We start from the raw sequence: 21664 nt of genomic DNA, 5'->3' as shown, positions 1-21664 counted from the left end.
GTGATATAAAATAACACTGTGTTGTGTGTGTTACCCTTATTGTATGAATCACATGACGCACACGACTCCTGACCACAGAACAATGTGCTACTGAGCTCTGAAACAACAGAATACACACGTGAAAGCTTAATAGTTAGACAAATGTTGTATTCACCACCCACTTGCCCATCAGGCATGCTTCAACCATTATTGTAATGTGTCCTAAAGCTTTGGAGCCAACATCTGTTTGCTACTGTTGGCCCTGTGCATAGAAAGTCTGGAAAATCTACAAATAATGAAGTAAACATTCGAGTATTGAATCCAAAACCACAATTGTTTGGCTTTAGAACACTTCAGTTGTGTTGCACTCGCTGCTGAGAGTAATTTTATGGCCATTTTTGCCCTTTTTAGAGAACCGCCAGTCAGCAGCCACTTATGTTGTTTTGAAAACAGCTGAAGTTGAGTTGTGCCAGGTACGTTACTGTTTGTTACACTGACTTCAACACTTTTTTAGTAATGATGATGATTTTTTTTATTGAATAAACTATTCCTATATGAAAAATACATTCATTTTTTATGTCTGTACTGTTACTAGAAATGTTTAGGAGATGTATGACTGTAACACTGGAGGGGAAATTTGAATAACAATTATGCTATAAAATAATTTGTTTTTAATAATACCTCACTGCTAACAAGTCTGTAGTCACCATGAAGTCAGTTTGAGATGTTCTTTGATATTATCGGGCATTTCCTGATTTCGATCTGAATCGCCTTTTTCCATTGCGCAACTCCACAAATTAAGCAACACAATGACATAACCGAATGAGAGATGAGGTTAGGTAATGCAACTGGATGGTGTTTGCTTCGTCATGATAACACACAAACACACACAGAGACACACTGCTGGCTTTTAGGACATGGTGCTCCACATTGACCCAGTATTGTGTTACTCCTTCCATTACTGCTGACTAACTCTTGGTCTCTGGCTTGAATGATAGCAGCAGGGTGCATGGAGTGGGCCAGCTTCCGTCCGTGTCAAGTTATCTGGCACAGAGGAGCCTGGGAAATCTGGGCCAGCTGAACCCGATCCCTGAAACAGAGCCCGGTGCCGCTGATTCTGGTGTTACACATCCAGCAGCATCTGGCACTCGCAGGCGAGAATGACCTTGTGGACATGAGAAGTCATAAAACAGAAGATCATGATGCAGGGACGGGTATGCTATGCTAGCTAACATGAAGTGTTATAGTCTTAGTTATAGTGTTTTGACTGTATATTCAAGTAATGCCATAGTTGTGCTTTTTACAAAAACAATCTTTTTACAAAATCTGTTTCATTTTACACCAGGAACCTGAACAGGCACTGAATTTCAAAATCACCCAGACTAGCCTTCATTTATCATGCCAACACATTAAAATATTCAAAGAAAGTTTTATTTCATGTTTCAGTTAAAAAGCAGGTTTGTTACAAACATCTTTCATCATCACATTTGTTGATGGAGACGTGATGTACAAATCAGTCAAGGTGATGTACCATATGCACGACACGGGTAACACCTGTACAACATCATACAAGCACAGCGGCCATCTTTAGAGGGACCTGAGAGGGATGACCTGCAACGCCTCTTTCTCATTGGTCAATCTCACACCAGAGGAGGAGCACCACAGGTTCGGCTGCAGAACTGTGCAGGTTCTGCAGCTGATTCAATTATCATCGACAGTCGTGACAAAAATGACTAAAGCAGGAGCTTGTACCCAGGATAATGTAAACACACAGTGCCAACTCTGAGAACAAAACCACAATTCAAGCAGAAAAAAGCAAAATATACTGTAAGAGTAACAAACACAGAGATTATCATTACTATTAACAATTTAATAAAGAGGTCACAAAATCTGTATTTACATTCTGTTTGCACCAGTTTTCACTTTGAAATAAAAACATCACCGGTAACTTGACTGTTGTGAATCATCAGCACCTCCATTATTAAAGCACCTTTGGCCCAGAAAGATTTGCACTGTCTGTCATAACTAGTTGTAAAAAAAAGTGTTTTGACTGAATTATCGTACTTTGCATCAGTTACATCACATTCCTGTTATGGGGGAAAACTGCCTGTTAATAAATTCACCAAAGTTTTTTAAAGGAAAGAAATATTTTAATCCTGATTTCTGTCCACCTCAACATGCCTAGATAAACATTCAGCTCTAACGTTGTAACAGTCCAGTGTGCTCATCATCAGGGTTTTGGCTTGTTCTCTACTCACTTTTTCCTATAGAATAATTAAACTAAAATAATGACATAATCTTTGTGGACCCAGGTTTATTTGTGCTGATTAAGATGAGCTTGTTGTGGCGTTGCAGCACATTTGTTTGGACGTGTCTGTGGATGGCGTGGCTTTATGCCAGCATTGCATGAGGATACAGCAAGTATTACTGTAGTTGGGATGTGTCCATTGAAATACATGTGGGTGTGTGACCCTGGCTATGATCCACAGGTGACACAACACTGTCTTTGGACTGACCTGAGAGAGCAGCGACTCAACAGCTTCAGCTTGTCGCAGAAGCGCGAGGACATGGTGTTCTTCTTGCAAACTGGACCTGCACAAGGAGGAACACAACTCAGAGATCAAATGTCATGAAACAAAGCAATAATGTATATTCAGAGTGATTTTACCCAGGAAACTAAAGACATATTGTAATATCGAAATTGTGGGTTGATAGTGAACCTGCTCGGCCAGAGAAACAGACAGACAGATTGAACGTTGCTGGCAAACCTGTGTTGGTCTTGCATTCCTGCATATTGCACTTCCTGAGTGTTTCTGGTTTGGAAATCTTCTCACAGAGGCTGTTTGGCATTACAGCCAAATCCTTCTCACTCACGCAGTTGACTTCCCGCTGCTGCTGACCCCCACCACAGGTCACAGAGCACTGCAATGTCACACGCAATCACACACATACAGAGAGAAAATTTAGTCCGCTTCTATGAATATTACAATTGCGTCGAGGAAATCTCGATCGTGTGTGACTGACCTCCTCCCAGCCTTCAGCCTTCCATTGAGTGCAGGGCTTTAGGCTACACGGCTCTGTGCTGTTTGGCCTGAGCGTGGTGCTACAGCGGTGAGGTGCAGGGCAGTACACCAGTCGCTCCCTGATGCCTTCACCACAGCTACCAGAGCACTGAGGAAAACAGGAGGGGAAGATTTGGCCTTTTGCTGCGATCGAAACAAAATGCAATCTCTCTACATTTGCATCTGTATAATATGGGACATGAATGGACTATATTCATAAATTCGTGGAGTTGGGTGTGACAACACAGTTAAATATCCTCAACTGTTGATGTTGAGCAGAGCAGAGGCCAAATCGTGTCACAGAACAGCAGGAACTGGGGCCTTTGGCCAAAATGGTTGAAAGGAAATGGGATGAAATCCATGTAAATATCTTATGCAACCCAAACAGAAAGTAATAGGTAATAATTTTCAATACTAAAGGGTCAGTTCCCCCAAATAACAAGAAATAGCATGGGCAGAAATCTTAAAACCTATGCAAATAAAACTGAAACTAGAGGTAAGACAGAAATTAAACATGTATATTTATATATATACAAAGATGCCTAACTCTTTAAAGCTACACAAAACATGCCATGAATGTAATATATGAAGATTGGAAGTGCATAATGCTCCTACCGGTCCCCATGGTGATATACTCCAGCTCATACAGGGCTTGTGGGGGCAAGTCAAGGTGCTGACTGGTCTGCTGGACACGGCTTGACAGTGGAAAGGTCTGAGGGCACGTTTACTCTGAGAATCGACACACTGGACATCACGGTACCTCCTTCCAACCACTGCACAGCTGTCTGGACACTGGAGAATGTCACAGTGTGATAAATGGCCCACAAAGACATGACAAGTGAGAATGGCAACAAACCCATTTGGAAAAGTAATTATAAATGCATATTAAGTGTAATAAATGAATGTTACTTACCTTGCTCCAGCTGCCACTCTGCCAGGTGGCGCAGGGCTGCAGGTGACATGTACGCGCAGGCTCGGGTCTCTTCGTGTTGGCACAGTCCTCATCTTTCTGGGAGCTGCACACCACCGTTCTCCATATTGCTCCAATCCCGCATGTTGTTGAACACTGAGGAGGGAGAGGTATTCTCTCATTAAAACTCAGCTTGGACTGTATGGGTGGCTTTGCATGTTTGCTACCACCACTAGACCATGAACGTTCATGTACAACTAACCAAGTCACCTCTGAACAGTTGAATGCTTTTAAACCATGTTATGCTCTTGGCAATGGCAATGGAAAATGGCCAGTATTGATGTCAATTAAAGAGTCAAACATTTTATTTTCTAATTTACTGGTATGCTTTAAAGACTTGGATAGCATGGTCATTAAATGTCTGTACCCACCTCGCTCCAGTTTCCTACAACCCAGAATATATCCATGCTGACAGGCTCTCTGGCCATCAGGTTTCTTTGGTCACTGGTGGAGCTGCTCATGGGGCTTTCTGGTTGCTGGTTTTGGGTCTTAGAGCGAGCAGTTTTGGACAAGGAGGAGGGTTTTTTAGCACGAGAGGCAGAACTGTTTTTCTTAGGTGTCACAGTCTTCTTCATTTTAATGATCTTCACTGTGGGCTGGGGTGATGCTGCAGTGGTGAATGGTTTTCTTCTTGCAGTTGTGGAAGGAGCTTTCGTTGTGTGGACACCAGCTTTCATTGGCACTGAATAGTCCTCGTACATGGGAGTGGTGAGGGGAACCCTGTGTGTCCAGTGGCTGTATGGACTGATACGAGGGGTGGTGTGGCGGTTGCTGAAGGGATAGTGGTGAGTCGTCTTTGGCCATGTTATAGTACTGGTGTGTGGGGTGGAGTAGGTGGTGGGTGCTTTGGTTGTCTGCATGGTAGGTGGACTTGTTTGTAAAGTGGGTGTGATGAGTGTATGTGGCATTGGTGTGGTTGATTTAAGAGGACTTTTGAGTGATGTAGATGTGGTAACATCCAGGTCAATAATCCCCTCCACCTCCATCGTCCTATCCTCAACAACATAATCATATCCTGGAGTATACATCACCACATTTGGTGTACTTCCCTCCTCTCCATCCTCCCTCTCGTCTACCTTTTCCTTTTCCACACTAGTTGCTTTTCTGTCCTTGACTTTAGAGGGGAAACCTTTGCCTCTATTTTCCTCATTTTCCCTCACTTTAATATTGAACTCATAATCATCTGTGTCTATGATTTCAGGGACTGTGGTTTCAGGGATTGAAAGGGATTTGGTGGTAGGGATGAAAGCAGTTGTAGTCTCTTTGGTGGTTATTTTCTTCCTCACAGTGACAGCAACTGTGGGCGCAGCTGTGGCCGTGGTGCTTGTGGGAGCCCAGGTAGGTGTAGCAGGATGCTTGGTGGGGTGGCTCTTAGTTGGGTAGACGCGGCGGTATTTAGGAGGAGGCCCGGGCCGTCTACGAAGGCTTGAGTTAGGGCAGCTCTGCAGGGCGCAGAGTGATCTGGACCGAGGTTTGGTTGAGAGGTCACAGGTCTTCTTGGGTGCTAGTGCACATGTGACTGTACGTGAGCGAACACCTCCTCCACATGTGACTGGACACTGCAAAGAGGAAGGACATAAATGACATGTCAATGCAGAAAAAGAGAGAGATAACAGCTATGGACAAAAAAAAAACATACCTCTTCCCAGTTGCCAACAGCCCAGTCCTGTCCACAGGGTACATCTCTGTTGCACGGCACTATAGGTTTGGGTTTAAGGAGATGCTTGCACTCGACAGGGTGGAGGACCCGTTCCTCCCCTGACACCGTACGAACACAGAGTACTGTTCGCTTCCGTACCCCTTCTGATCCACAGGTGGTTGTACACTGCTGCCAGCCACCCACCCACCACCTGAGGAAGAGGTTATGGACAGGAAAAGAGGGTGAGGAGGGGGCTGCTGATGGAAGAGGCAGTCAAAGAAGATATGAGGCAACATGGCGAGCGGGTGATGTTGTCCTCTCTGTCTAACAATGAACATGGCTGGGTAACAATATGTTTTGAAAGCACATTTGTCATTTGCCAAAAGAAGCTCAACTTGTTACATATAATTCTATTATATTTCTAAAAAATATAAATGTTAAACATCTTATATGTCCTCAGAACACAAGTAACCGAGCAAGAACTTTGCCTGATTAAAATACCCAAACTAGCAAAAATGTGGATTTAAGTCAGGAACTATGTGATCAAAGAGTAAGTAAACAAGACTATAAATTTGACGAGGCCATCGGCGCCAACTTTTGGTATTTATTTTTAATATGTTGTACAAACACATTTCGGTTGTTACCGAAAACATACTTAGGTTCCATACCCAGCCATAAAGATAAAAATATACTTGAGATAATTAGCTTCATTGGTTGAATTTTTGCTGTTTGTCATTACAATGAAACCCAGGGGCAATGGGAGAGCACGCAGTATCACTCTTATGACGAACTGCAAAAAATAGATTAGGCAGTGAAATGAGAGCCTAACTAAAACCACAGTTCAGTATGTTTTGAGGTAATAATAGTGACAGAAACACAGTTAAAGAGCATTTGAGAGCAAGGACCTTGCAGGACAATCCATAGTCTTGCATTTTCGGTGTCTGTCTTCTGGACGGCTCTCTGGGTCACACAGAGACTCATCCACCACGCCTATGTCCACCTCAAAACACCTCACCGGCTGGTGCTGCTCACCTGAAACAGCCCAGAAATAAGAGAACAGATGGTCAGGTCATAAATAAAATGCCTCTGAGATCCTCCAAGTAGCATGAATTTTTAGAAACAAGAATTTTTCCTGTCAAACACAAACCTAAGCCACAGGTGGTGCTGCAGTCTGTCCATGCCCCGTGTCTCCACCTGTAAATAGGCTCAGTGACCTCATTTCCTGTCTCTCTGGTCTTCTTGATGATGTACTCGTACTTTATACCTGGGTTCTTCTCCTGAAACAGCAACTGGACAACCACGAGCTATTATGCGGCTTATAATTTCCAGACTGTCAACATAAAATGATTTGATTCCACTAAATCTTTTCATAAAACAATTGCTTGGAAGCATCTTATCCTTCACTCTGAAAATTCTAATTTGGAAAGGATGCAAAGTTTGTATGCTTTGATTGGCTGGCTGTCCTTGAAGTCTCTTTTCTCCATCCCTGATTGGTTGAAATTACTCTGCATAAATACTGGGGAAAGATGTACATTGCTGATTGCTTCTATACATCTCAGAATACCGAAACATCTAAAAACAGTGGAAATGAATGCTCTCCACTCCCTTCAAACACCTGAAACCTCTGTAATATGATGGCCTACCTGGAGCATGACTGGCTGTTTGGTGGGTCCAGGAGCGGTGAGGTTCTCCATGTTCCCATCACGTTCGTAGAAAAATGTCGTCCCCCCGGCCTCGTACTCCCCATTCCACTGGATGATGAAGTTGCCGTTGAGGTAGTACTCCTCCGTTGTCTCGCTCCTCAGAGCCAGGAAGTTACCTGCCTCCTCCACTTCCTTCACCAGGATGTCCCGCGCCCCCTCAGGTATCACCCCCACGTCCATGTACCCTGGGAGAGCCAGGGGAGTCAGAGTCACAGCGAGGTAATGGATGGCCCACCATGGCTGCTGCCACACTCACATCCAGACTACCAGACAGTTTCTCTCTGATCTTTAATAGAGGGTGGGCTCAGTCTGTGGGGGTGGTTGGCATGTGTGTGTGTGTGTGTGTGTGAGTGTACGTGTGCGTATTCGGCGTGGGGGGCACTGCCCTGTCTCTGTTTTTTATTGTGCTTGGATGGGGGGGGGGCAAAAGCAGCTATGAGTAGGTCTCTGCAGTTTAATGATGTTTGTGGGAAGGTGTGTGTGTGTGTGTGTGTGTTTCTGTGTTTGTGCAAAGGAGGGGGAGGTCTGCCCTTACTCTAAGCCTTTTGAAGTCTTACACATCTGGGCTGGTTATCTGGAAAGGATGCTGTGCGGGGCAAGCACACACAGGCAGAGAGAAAAAGTGAGGGGAAGAAGGAGGGATGTTTTTATTAAGAGCCTCTTTCTCTATTAATCTGTTTTTGCTGTGTGTTGATTCCGGGTGTGAGTTATAGTTTTCCAGGCGCAGTAGTATCAGCCAAAGACGTCTCTCTTCAGACGAATGCAAACATGGGCCTGCAGATGCGCGCACACACACACACACATCACACCAGCCAAGTACAGCAGGACAAACAGCTGCACAGTGTGGACAAGAAGGCTGCCATGACAACAAGGAAACAACACAATGGCGTAATGCTAAAGAAGTGTCCTGAAATGACTTTTCGCCTGTAGACATAAGATTAATTCTGCACTTTTTCGCACTCTTCTGGTGGGTACATCAAAGCTTTTCCTCATTAATAGGTTGTCTGTTGTGCATTATTAAAATGTTATAATTGTATGAATGCTTATGACTAAACAATTCAATTTGTTTCCAGCTGCTCAAATACTCTTTGTGTTGAACTCACCAAAGCCCTCTCCTTCATCAAACGACTTATAGACCGTCTCACAGCTTTTGCCATCACCCAAACAGACTCCACAACGATCCTCCACTGCATTTGAGTCAATGCCATAGTCACAGCCCACCTCCTACAGACAAAACACACACACACACACACACACACACACACACACACACACACACACACACACACACACACACACACACACACACACACACACAATGAAAAATACAACCAGAAACATTACATAAGATAAGTTTGCACACACAAACCCTTCCCTCCATTACACTGTAGTTACACTGCAGCTCCTGTCGTAGTATATCCACGATAACCCCCCCCACCCCCCAGTCTCTGTTAGTCTCTTACCCAGCCACACTACCTTGCACACTCCGTTGACGCAGATGCTCCTGGAATTGTTGTTCATGAAGCACGGTGTCCCGTCTGTCACAGTGTCAAGCATCTTCTCCGAAAAGTACTCGCTGACTGGGCGACAGTGCAGCTCACAGGGATGTACTAAAGACGGTTGAGGGTTGGGGACAAGAGCAGTTTAATTTAGTCTGATGCCAGTGAAATGCTGAGTGTGAGTCCAGTCAACTAATGTCAAACCCAACTATCAGGAACAGATGTTGACACACACTTTTCATTAAGCAATGAAGTAATGTATAAACAGTGATTTGATTATGGGAAATGAGACAAAAGGAATGCACTGAATTGGACTGAAACATTGCATGGTCCGGCAGTGATAGAGCAGATGCATCAGTGGTGGTTTTCCAGTGTAAATGCTGCCCCCTGTTGGCTGATTCATACAATCACAGTTACAGATATTCTGTTTTATGGGGAAGTGCAAAAAAAAGCTGCTAGCTGGGCTTCGTTTGTGCCCATCCTGCCAGAACAGGATGCAAGGACCTCTCGATTTTTGACTGATTGTGTTCTGGTACCTATGTGCAAATATAGCGAAATAAAAAATTTACAGACCAGTTTTCAAGCAATTTCTTGTTCTGTATTAGTTTAGATTTATTCTTAAAAAGTAGGGAGCTCTAACTGTTTGAGTGAAAAGCTTAAATTAGGCCTATGTCAGGCATTCAGACAAAAACTATAAAACTGCTGTAGTCAGAACACTGAAGCACAGAGGATCAGCAGTGTGCAACTGCAAAGTAAAAATGTTAAAAAAAAAAAAAAGTTAAATTTGCTATAATTTTGTTAAGGAATGCCCCCCCCAGTCGAATTCAGTCCAGTCCCTTACATTGGGCAGTGGTTAGCCAAAGGACATAGAACTGCCACACAGGTATGCAGTAAAACCTGACACGGGGGGAGGAGGAGAATCATGACATATATGGTGTGACATATAAGGTGTGTTCTGTACACCTTTCAGGACCTGCGCCTGCCTCGTCACCCCTCTGCTCTCACATGCACTTTTTGTTCAGTCACTTTCTGATTTACAAATCAAACACTTGTTGCAGGCTTATGTGTGATTCTTGCTGTATGTAATCTGTAGTGGCTAATTGTATGTTTGAGGCTTTGACCACTTACATGGGTTAGCCACTGGAATCCACTGGTAGAGCTCGTTGTGGTAGGGCACAGTGTCAAACTCACTGCACAGCATCTCTCGAAAGGTTGGTTTATTCTGCTGACAGGGTTTTGTGTTGCAGGTTCGATAGCGCTTCCTTTCCCCAGTGCAGTACTTGCCCCCAAACTCTGGTCTGTGGAAAACAGTAGCATCAACCATGTCATCAGTATCGTTTCACGATGTCATCTGTTGTGGAAGACATGCAAACGAACTGCAAGAAGGTTTAATAGCAAAAAACAGAGTGAGAAACAGGTCAAGAGGCAGATGCCGATCTGGAGTCAGATCTTACTTAGGGTTGTTACATTCCCTCTCTGCTGACTGAACTCCGGTTCCACAGGTCCTGGAGCAGTGAGACCAGGTGCTCCACTGTCCCCAGCCTCCATTCACCGTCTCTGGGAGTTTACCCACAATCACACACTCTCCTGAGATACACCACTGAAGGAGAAAATGCTGGTAAGATCACTCAAATAAGACCAGTAATAAGACTCTTTGCCAGCTAACCTTCCCCATCCCCAGGCTAATGAAACCCAAACCCTAAGAAGACAAAGCAATGGGCACCACCCACCTTCTCTGGTCCACAGCGAGTGCCATCTATGGGTGAGTCCAGTTTGGAGCGACAGGAGCCGTTTACTGAACACCACAGAATCTGGCAAACGTTCTAAAAGAAAGATGTAATCCAAAACCGATGAGAAGCGGGTCTATTTCCTGACAGTCTACCATTCAGGTGCGCAATACTCACATCAACCTCATGGCAAAAGGTAGCGTTTGGGCCATACTGGAGCTGGCACTGGTGGTGTGTGGTGTAGCGGACACCGAGGCGAGCCAGTGGTGTGGTTAGGTCCCTCTTGGAAGGACGGTCATCCAAACAGAAACCCCAGCCACGACTGAGACAGACACACAGAGAGGTGATAGTGAATGTGTGACCTTCACAAACAGATGAAAAAGAGGAAGGTGCAGAAGGCGTGGTGGTTGAGAGAGATACCTGACTGAGAGATGAAAAGAGAAAACCTGACATCAAAGCAGAGAGGAGGTTTGTTTGAGAGAAGTTCTGACTTGTGGCTACTAGTATGCTTTGAAGATTTAGCAGCCTTTTAAAATGATGGGAAAAAAACCTGTGCCATATCAACATGCCAGCAAACCATTTGCTTTCACTGCACTTGCTTTCATACTCCACAATGTACAGACCAATTTTCATGCAATTTCTTGTCCTTTAGTGGTTTTGATTTGTTCTTCAAAAGCTCACTTGATGGGAAAACATCAGGATTTGACAAAATTACAAGCTAAAGGCATCTATTCTAATAGCTGACTGACAGGTTAGAGTTCTGACTTTGAAGGAGCTCGAGGTGAAGTTGTTGTTGTCAGAAATTCTGCAGTTTTCAATAGAAAATAATAAGAGTTGAGGCAAACAGGGTGTGACCGTCCTCTAATGTTCCTTTAGGCTCCTCTTCCTTTGAATTGTGCTTGTTTAGCATATTTGGATTGAAGTTCTTTGTTGCTCTTTTAAAACTTGGTTTACCAAGGTTTGCTACACATCAGTGTTTGTATAATTTAGCTATGTTCCAACACACACCACACCCATTGCGTTTTTTGTCTCATTTTCACCGCCTCCATTCAAATCTGCACCAGTATCCAGGAGGAGTCAGTGTAGTTTGGAATTACTCCCCTTGTCACCATAATTTCACAACCTTGGCAATTCACACAATGTGCAGACAACTCAAGTCTTCCTCACAAAGAAAAACAGTGTTAAAGCTGAATGAACCATGTTATTATTTTATGATTAATGGCTTCAGGAATAAGCATGAATTCAGCCTTACTCGAGGAAGCGTGTGATGTATTCTTTGGAGCAGGGAGACCAAGTGAGAGGCGAGCTGTCATACATCAGCTGTCTGGACATGATGAACGGGTGCCTCCCCTCCAGCTCACAGTCATTACCCTGGCCGTCATGATGAATCCCAAAACTGCGTTCAAACACAATGATATTATCATCTCACATAGACACTTTTACAATAGATGGTCTTCATGCTCTGGCTGACTTAATGGAGGCCTTGAGCTCTTGGGTGTTCAAAAAGCTGAAACTGCCTCTGAACAAACAACTTGCTAATTTCGATAGAATTCAACTGCAATGTGTCACAATCCTTTGATATATGCAAGTAATACATTTGCTTCCAAATTTGGAAATTTCCAAAGCCTTTGATATCTTGTGTTTGTGCATGTCTTAACATTGTTTCTTGTTAGTACAAAGCAGTAAAGCACATTAATGTCTTGCCCAAACAGGATACGCTAAAGATTTCTACATAGAACCCTGCTTCCAAAAAGGTTGGAACGCTGTGTAAAACACTCATAAACGAGAGTGTTTTTTGACACAAACTTAATTGAAACATGCACAAAGACAATATATTTAATGTTTCACCTCCTAAGCTTCAGTGATTTTAGTAAATATCTTCTTATTTTGAATTTGATGCAGCTTTCATTTATGCATCATATTCATAACATATAGCTTGGGATTTGCTCTCAGGTTAGGCATTCAACTTCAAAAGAGCTTACATCACCAGGAAAATATCTGTGTCACAGTAATCCAAACTAGCCTAACTTTCAGTGTGACTAAATGATCTCCACACACCACATCAGTCTTCTCAAGTATCCGTCCTTTTTAATGTCCGGTTACTAGATACTGGCCATTATTTGCATACAACCAATTCACTAATGGACTGAGATTTAATAACGCAACTGTATATTCCTCTATAGAAACCAATCATGGGAGCAAGATGCTTTCTTTGTTACATGGCCCATTGTTATGATATTCAGGGTGTCACAGCAATTGCAAATACACACATATTCACACGCACAGACCTGTGGCCCATCTCATGAGCGACGGTGAAGGCGACAGGTAGTCCCGAATCCTCATTGATGTTGCAGCTGCGGTGGGGCTGACACATCCCAGACAGATGAGACAGACCCAGGGTCTCACAGGGCTGGTTCATTCCAGCACAGATGTCTTTCCTGGGGGGGAATCACATGTAAATTAAGTGAGTGCAGGCCGTATTTCCACCATAGCATCACCCAGCATCAGGGTGTAACATTTATCCAGTTCATTTAAATGGTCTATTGACCTGTAAATGCATATGTGTGTGTGCCACTTGCCTGGTGACCAGCACAGCCACGTCATGATGAGCTGGGTGTGTGTCACTCTGGGGATTGAGGTTCTTTTGCCAAGCGCAGAAACTGGCCAGAGTGGTGTCTGCGTGGTGAACAATCTTCAACCCTTTCTGCAACAAACAGCAGAATTAGAGATACTAGAGTTACTCTGCACGTTTTTGCCATCATTTGCATTTTTTGCTTTCTGTCATTTCAGAATAGTTTGAGATCAGTTTTGACCCGAAAGCAAAATGCTGGTTTTCATTCTTTCATGGGGAATTTGAGAGTTGTGTCAGTTCCTGTAGATGTAGGTATTCACCTCTTCAGTATGAGCACAGTTCCAGCAGGGCCACATGGACATGACTTCAGTGCGTTTATTACACAAGTGATGACAGGTTTTTTCTTTTCAGTGGCGGCTAAATAAGGTTTTCTGTGTCTGTGATGAGACATTTTATTGGAACAAGCAAGATTTGATGTTGTTCATGGTTTGTCCTCCAGATTCTTGTTGAATTTAGTTTGAATGCCATGTGTAGAAGTCGCACAGACTTAACGAAGGTGAACACATAACACTCAGTGGGGTTTGAATCTTCAGTTGGATCTTCGGTGTGCAAGACTCTTCAACCACAGCCAACTGAAGGTAAGTGTCTCCCAGTTTACCTCACCTCCTAACAACCCCTGTGAGGAATGTTTCATAGACATGCGTGTGCTTTTCTTGTTCAAATGTCAATGAATGAGTTGCCAAAGCAAAAATCACATTAAAGTTTCCTGAGAAAACTCTTTCAGGAAAGTGTTACCTCTTCTCCCTGCAGCAGAATGAGGCGAACCAAGATGACGTGGATGGCATTCCCAATACTGGCGTCATGAAAGATCCCAGCCACCTGTCAACACAGAAATCATTCACTACTGAAAGTATTAAAAAAAAACATCTGTGCACAAGCTTTGAGGCCAAATGCAAAAAGTGAAAAAGGTCATTCTAATCCCTCACCATGTTCATGATGGTAAAGATGTAGGACTCCACATTATCGCTGCCGTGGTATTCTATGAGTTTGGAGTCAGCCACCACCATGGTCTCCACCCACCGCTCTCTGCTGACTGAGCGCTGCGAGCGGGACTGAGGCTGATCCTCCCCCCTCTCTTGCTCCCTCTCCCATTCCTCCCTCTCCCTCTCCACCTGGACAGAGTTGCTTGGAGCATCTACAGCATGGATAATGGAAGACGTCACTTGCAGTACACTCGTGGCTTATCCTTGCTTGACACAGGAAAATACTCACTTGTGTAGAATTGCACAAACATCTGCAGCATCATGCACATACACAGAGACATTCAGATACACACCTTGAACTCCACACGGGCTGGGTGTTCCTTTGGACTCAACACTGCGTGTTTTCCTGTGACTTTCTGCTGTAACTCTTGGATAGACAACATGGGGCTCTGGGCTCCCTGCAGGATCATCAGGAGACTTCTGGACAGGTTCAATAAAATAGCGTCCCTCTGGCAGAGAGAAGAAGCCTCTCTGAAGAAAATAAAAATGACACAAATGAATATGAATTGAGTAGAAATGATTAAGCATGGGCAAAGCAAGACACAGATACCCAAATCTGAAAATTAAGGGAAATCTCCATTGATTTAATAATTAGGGGCACGGTGGTCCACTCAATCTCAGATTAAAAAGATTATTTTTTCATCCAAAAATCTTGCCTAATGCAGTTTTAAGTCTCTTTTGTAATGTCATGCATTCTTAGACTGTGAATAAAACAGAAAATCTGTAGCCTCGTAACAAGCATGCCTTTGTGTTACAACGTTTATGAGCTCAACAACAAAAATTGTAGCATTTTAATAATTCCCACACTTCAAAGAGGTTGCACTTTCCCTCAGAAAGCCATCTGAAAAGGTCATTCCTCAGTAATTTCCATCATTAGTCAACAGATCTTAATATGAACCTTCCTTCCCCCCCTGGGGCACATTCTCTGTCTGCTGCAGCAGCAACACAGAGACTTTTTCCTAAGTATGCCATACATGTTCTTACTGGTGCAGACTATTTACTTGCTGATTGGTGAGGTCTGCCGCTGAACACACACATTGACATAGAAACACACCCCCACACACAAACACAGCTACATACAAAAATACATGCATGCAAACACACAAAGGAGGCTCTCTGACCTTTCCTTGTAAACACATGCTTTATGAATGTTCCACCTCCAGCTCACTGTTCACAAGTTCTATTAAGTAAGGTGATTCAATGTTCGAGCGTGTGTGTGTGTGTGTGTGTGTGTTTGTGTGTGTGTGTGTGTGTGTGTGTGTGTGTGAGAGAGAGAGAGAGAGAGAGAGAGAGAGAGAGAGAGAGAGAGAGAGAGTTGGTTTTGTGTCAAGCTGAGTCCCAACAAGCCCAGACTGTTCCAGGATGAGCCCCTCCCTCTCCCTCTCTAAAACGACTTGCAGAAGACAGAATGAGAGCGAGGTGCTTCATTGGTCAAAGAGCCAAACAGATGGAATGAGTACAACAGATTATTCGGCTGTAACTTTTACATGTTAAAAAGTTCATGCATGAATAACCACAATGCAGGATATCACACCCAAGTGACCAAAAAGCCCACTTCAGATGCACATGTATTGAGCCAAACAAGATTCTTGGCTCTCCCCTCAGTGTTTGAGGAGCAGACAGCAGATGTAAAAAATTAGGCCATGCAGTGCTTACAGTTTGGCCAGTTGTGGTTCCAAGGGTCTACCCCGCTGTTTGCTGCAGTTATGCACTGTTCAGCTTTCTGGGTCACCCTGACAAGTTTTACATGTGTTTCAAACACGTTCATTCAGCAGTCTGCAGAGTGCTCACTGGGTATCCCATTTCTGCACTCAGGGAGTTCAGCAAGTACAAATCCAGAGGAGCACTCCCTTTGGAAAGGCTGTATTACTCCACCTGTTGCACTCAGCATTGTTAAATAAGATGGAGTGTCCACAAACTTGGTAAGATACAGCTAAGCTGCTCAGGCTTGTTTTTCCATGTGAAACCACCAGAAGAACAACAATTATGTTGTGAATGATAAACAAACAAAAAAAAAATCAGAAATCCTCTGTATATGTCTGAGGTCTGTTATTTTTTCAAACTGAGATTAAAAAAAGTCGTGAGAAAGGGTTTTCCACTGACTCACAGTGTGGCCTGCAGCCAGGGGTCTTGAGCTGTGGTGGACTCATACACAAAGCATGCAGGCTGATACTGTATGTCTACAGTCAGCTGGGAAAGCTTTGCAGAGGATGATTAACATTTCCCCAGATTAACATTTGTTTTTGCATTTGCATCATCTCACTGCAAGACAAAACTCATTCAAAAGCCTATCATACATGTAAGACTGAAGTTTAAGGCGGATTCTTTGGTTTTCTGCTATTGTGCCTCCCTGTCGTCTCTTATATGTTTTCCTGAGCGTTGAGTCCCAGCAGAAAGAAAGCAGGTGGTGGAGATCAACCAGGAAGGAATGCTACAGAGAGGCCCATCCAAACATTCAGACCATTGCTCTGCATGATCTGTATTATCTGCATACCAAATGCAGTCCAACTGTGCAACACCGCCTGCAAGGCCTTGCTTGTATGGTGTGGTTATGGTGTTACTTGTGATCCTTAAATTACCGTGTGCAGACCCTGTGTCATGTCTGCGCACAACAAACAAAGACAACTTGAAAGGGTACCAGCTAGGACTTTGTTTCCGTTTGAACAAAAATAAGGGATTATTCTGGAGCAGTTTTTGCTCTAAATGCTGAATTCTGTGCCAGCTGAAACAGCTTTGCACTGGAGTTCACTTTGCACTTTCGCCACCTTCTCTCCCTCTGCCACCTCCTGCCCTTCTCCTCCTCCCCCTCGTCCTCTCCATTAATCCCCCTCCTCTGACCTAGAGGAAGCGTGTTTGGGTGTGAGGTGCCAAAGCCAGGGGAGGTTACCATAACACAGGTCTGTGTTCTAAATACATCGCCCATGTGGAACTGCTTTACTCCTGTTTCCTGCTTCTGTGGGTTTTGTAGCGCTGGCCAACTGGGTCTGGAATAAAGTCTCTGCTGTTACACAGCCTGTGGCCTCAGCAGTGATTAGTGGGACACAAGGAGAGGTGGGGGCGGATGGTGCTCATTGCTGCAATATGATTAATCACAACCATTTTCTAGCAAACAAGCATGCATTTATTCTTAGACAACTGTTTCTCGATAATTACAGGTTTCACTGCACTTACTTGCCCTCAGTAGTTTTTTTTTTTTTTTTTTTTACTTTACAAGCCTGTGAGCTAATTTCTTCCTCAGAGGTCAAACATATTATCATTTTTCATCTGCTTAGTGCGAAGAAACATGCATTTACCCAAGGAAAATACTGATATAATAGGTCTGAACTTGCATGTTCATGCTTTGTGTCGTGCCTCAGGCATTAGTGGGAAGCTTCTGCTGAGAAATCTTTGGCTCGGCTTGAACTGAAGGTTGTCCCACAGAAGCAGAGAAGGACAGTGACAGCAACCTCCAGTGTTTGATTTGAGCAGGAGTTTAAATGACATGATGTTAAGGTGTTAATGTAGCATTTGAAAGTCTCACTGTATCACCTGTTCTGTGCCAGCCCTCCTTTGCTTTGCCCACCAAATACAGCCAGATGGGAGATCAGGTTGTAGAAACCATCTCACCTGCCTACAACTATAGTTCAAGGCAGGTATGCTGACACTTCCGAACAAGTTCATTAGGATTTGCTTCTCCAACCAAAACAAGAGCAATTCAACTGTAAAACTACAAGAATCAGTCTTTAATTTATTCTCTGAGTTTCTGAGTAAGAATAATCTGAGGAATTTCTGAAACATCTGATTATCTGATTCAATTATTAGTGTATGGACAGAAATGTCATGGACAATCATTTCAACTGTTTTCAAGAAAAATGCCCCCCCCCCCCCCCCCCCCAAAAAAAAATCTCTTCTTCAAATATGACCATTTGCTGCTTTTCAGACCTGTGACCCAAATAAAACATTGCCATCATACGTTTCTGGCAGAATTTCAGCACAGCCTTGTCTCAACATAAAAGTGAAATTTAAACATAAAGAAACAAAGTTTGAATTTAAAGATGTCTTATAAATTGAGTACGTTTGAGTTTTGGACTGTTCATCAGAAAAAAAAGAAATTTTAAGACATCACTATGAGCTCTGGGAAATGATTTTTGGCCCTTTTCATTATTTTCTGATACATCAGAGACTAAATGAATAATCAGTTAATCAAGATAATCATCGGTAGGCCGATTCATAATGAGAACAAACATTAGCAGCAGCCCTAATTTGACTCCTCCACTGGATTACGCCACATCACTGACAAGAGTCAGATAATCAGGACTCAAGAATCTCCTGACTTTTGTAAACTAGTGGTAAATGTTTGATATGTCTTTGTCTTGTCACGTTTCTTTGCTGTATTCTTGTGTTTCCTGTTGGTTTCTAGCCTTTAGTAACTCCACTGTGCTCCATTAAAAAATAACTAGCATGAATTTATATGTTGAAGCTGTCCATCAGCTGGCAGGGTTTCCCTCCCACATCTGTCTGGCTGAGTCTTGCTGTTTAGCAGTCTCTCTGTGGTTTAAGCAGCCTCAAACCTTCTTCCACAAAACAGAAAATCAGTGTAATACACCACAGCGGTTTCCCTGCTAGGTTGGAAAGAAGGGATAAACTGGAGCATTCGGGATCGCGTAAAAAAAAAAAAGTTCACTTAATGTGGTTTGTTGTAGATAATTATAATCTAAAGTGACATAACACACTTTTCAAATGAACTGCATTTACAAGATTTGCTAGGAAGAGGCAGGGCAACCCACACAAACATAACAGAGGGGCAGGGAGGCAAGACCCTGCAGGAGAGGCATTCCTGCTGTGACACAATCACACATGAACACCGAAACATTCTTCAGGACTAAAACTGACACATCCCATCATTTCAGGGTCAGGAGGGTCCACATCTTTTTCCCATTTGGTTGTTTCAAAATATGCTAAATATATATTCTTTCACAAATGCTTAAGAGTGTTATTTGGGTGAATTAAGGCCTTAAAAGTCAACTCCTAAGCAATGACTGCACCACAGATTTCTCCAGAAAGGTTCATATGTTGCATATCTATTTTCATAATTCAAGTTCTTCATATGTTGAGCTGCTCGCGTTTCTTTCTGCAGCCCAGCTGTCTTCTCTCCTTTGTAGTTGAACTTGTTTGATTAGAAACACCACAGCTGAAGTAAAAGAAAATAAAAAGCACAAGTTCTCTGAACAAAAGACGCATGGCCCTATATCCTGCCTCTCCATCTGTCAGACCTGATTGTTCCAATCTATATATATGCCAAAATCTCTAGCTGAAGCTCTCTGTCAGCGTAGAACACAGTAACACTGCACGTCTGCAGGAACGGACAGCGATGTGAATGAATGAATGAGTGAGGCTGAGGAAAACATCTGAGAGACAAAGAGGACAGAAAGGGTCTCATGGCTAGCCGAGAAGCAGCAGCCGTCAGCGGGTCTGCAGCACAGTCGTTCTGCAAATAGTGTCAGGAAGTCTTTGAAGGGCAAACTAACACACAGGGCACTGTCAGATAGAAGGGTTTGCTTAACAACCTATGACTGCCTACACCACATACCAGCTTCCCCAGAGTGATGCCCCCCTTTCTCCTGTGCATTAAAGAACCCTTCCTCCAAGAAGCAACTCCATTTCTCAAAGAGATATGACGTTCAGTGCAGATTTAGGGAGGAAGATAAAAGCTTTGCGTAAAAGCTTTGTTTGGATTACAAGGTACAGTTTGATGAATGAGACAGAGGTTTGAATTGACCCCTTTTTGCTCTTTGCATGTAAAACAACATGATTCCTCACCAGTCCTTTGCAGGTGCTGATAGCAGCAGTTCCTCGCACATCGGAGGCTTCCACGGTGCCGAGGAGGTGGCAGGAATTCCCCTCAGAGAGACGATGCTCAGTCCTGTTGGCACTGCCGTTCCTCCTCTCCAGGATGTAGTCACTTGAAACCAGGTGGTTGTTTGCAGTCAAATTGAACATTAAAGGGCGACCCTTGTAGTTGACCTTGTAGTAAACCTGTCCGTCCAAACCAAGGGTTTGCAGGTCACGCCTGACTCGCCCACCCTTGAAATGGTGAGACACAGAGTGGGAGATGAACTCTCCATCAGCCGTGGTTTTCACAGGGTGGACGATGGATGACTGGGACAACTCACCTGCAGAGCAGAGTTGAATAAAATGCAACACACTATAAGGGGGGTCCACATACTGTTCTAATGTACTGACAAACTTATTATTAGTGCATATTAATGTTATGCACAAACGTTTCCGCTCATGCACTCAGTTCAGACGTACACAGAGAAGCAGCTTCAAGTAAAACTGCACCACACTGACCTTGCTCTGCAAAGAAGGAGAAGTGTCTGCCTGAGAGCTCTTCGTGGCCGGCTGCCAGAGAGAAAACAAAGTGTAGCAGAAAAAGAACCGGGCACTCCTGCGAACATCGCATATTTCATGTAACCAAACTCAAAGCACTGCAAAAGAGTCCTGGGCACCGGGTTTCCAGTGGCGTTACAGGCGACCACTTCGATCCTGCGCTGCACTGTGTCATGTCATGGACAAGCTCAGAAATCTGCCCTCACGAAGGGAAACATGCATCGAGCAAGACTGGGAGCCAGATCATGGTTTAAAGAGGGGGAAAGCTCCGGCTCTGCAGAGGAAGGAGGGGAGGAGTGTTCTTTGGACCAGTGTCTACTTTTCCTTGCGAGGCGCGCGGGGATCGCTGGTGCGGAGGAAGCAGCGTCGCAGATTTGAATAAACCAGCCGTCCTGTGTCGAGACTTGTCATTAAATCCTGCACCATCACGAGATAATGCACTGCCTCTCCCAAAAAGCCTTGAGCAAATGACGTGGATCAGCTTTAAGGATGCAAAGAGGAAATGTGTCATTACAGCATTGTTGCGGTGCCTACATGTAACTGCAAAACTCAACCAATCAAAAGCGGTCCTCGGAGTGAATTCATCACCTTCAGATATGTTATAAGAGTAATAACAGTATTCAACATGAGCAGTAAGTACTCTAAGCTGAACTCCTAAACAGATTTATAGAGAGCTTTCACATAGGTCTCCTTACTTGCTTACTACAGAGTCTAAGTTTGTGGAGAATGAGTCACAGTGCTTATAGAGTTTCCTCAGCACAGGTACAGTTATATAAGTGTATATAAACTGTACCTGACCTATAGCCATACCTTGTAATGCTCCATGGTTAGACATAGATGCATACAGGAAGGCATAGACTTGGAGAAATGAACAAAACCCTCCTCTAAAATATGTGAATTAGTGTTTAGTTTATTATTGTTTGCATACTGTTCTCTTTGTGACATCTGTGCTGAAGAAAGGGTCTAAAAGTCAAACAAAAGGCACACCCTGTCCATACACAAATATTTGTTCATTCCATATTACTGCTGCAGCTGTTGAACAATGATTTCTGTAAAGGCATGTTCTCATTCTGCCTTTTTGCCAACAGTTAATATCAGTTT

The 21664-nt window shown here is 43.6% G+C and overlaps 1 protein-coding gene across 1 annotated transcript; it reads right to left on the bottom strand.

Moving 5' to 3' along the window:
• Positions 1–1360: 1360 nt before the first annotated feature.
• Positions 1361–20817, bottom strand: LOC139333115 (A disintegrin and metalloproteinase with thrombospondin motifs 12-like). Its single transcript, XM_070965393.1, has 24 exons — positions 20525–20817; positions 19994–20346; positions 14488–14665; positions 14138–14346; positions 13947–14030; positions 13159–13283; positions 12868–13017; positions 11832–11975; positions 10757–10901; positions 10583–10675; positions 10307–10452; positions 9981–10150; positions 8830–8963; positions 8457–8577; positions 7294–7538; positions 6798–6939; positions 6556–6682; positions 5651–5861; positions 4383–5570; positions 3955–4107; positions 3657–3833; positions 3004–3150; positions 2748–2901; positions 1361–2571 (listed from the first exon to the last, which is right to left on the bottom strand). Exons 1-24 carry the CDS (start codon positions 20634–20636, stop codon positions 2456–2458), a joined length of 4824 nt encoding a protein of 1607 aa, XP_070821494.1. The 5' UTR covers positions 20637–20817; the 3' UTR covers positions 1361–2455.
• Between the last annotated feature and the right edge of the window lie 847 nt (positions 20818–21664).

This window comes from Chaetodon trifascialis, chromosome 6 (genome assembly GCF_039877785.1).
Source record: "Chaetodon trifascialis isolate fChaTrf1 chromosome 6, fChaTrf1.hap1, whole genome shotgun sequence".
NCBI classification, from domain to species: domain Eukaryota; kingdom Metazoa; phylum Chordata; class Actinopteri; order Chaetodontiformes; family Chaetodontidae; genus Chaetodon; species Chaetodon trifascialis.
Note: the sequence above shows the minus strand (reverse complement) of the source record. Positions and strands in the feature narration are given on the sequence as shown.

Bases quoted from the DNA above. Each gene is read 5' to 3' on its own strand.
- LOC139333115 (XM_070965393.1), bottom strand. From the start codon at position 20,636: ATGCGATGTTCGCAGGAGTGCCCGGTTCTTTTTCTGCTACACTTTGTT. The intron at 10,676-10,756 runs GTGAGTATTGCG...TCTTTCTTTTAG, and splicing joins CCTTTTGCCATGAGGTTGAT to AACGTTTGCCAGATTCTGTG. The intron at 5,862-6,555 runs GTCCTTGCTCTC...CCTCTTCCTCAG, and splicing joins ACTATGGATTGTCCTGCAAG to GTGGTGGGTGGGTGGCTGGC.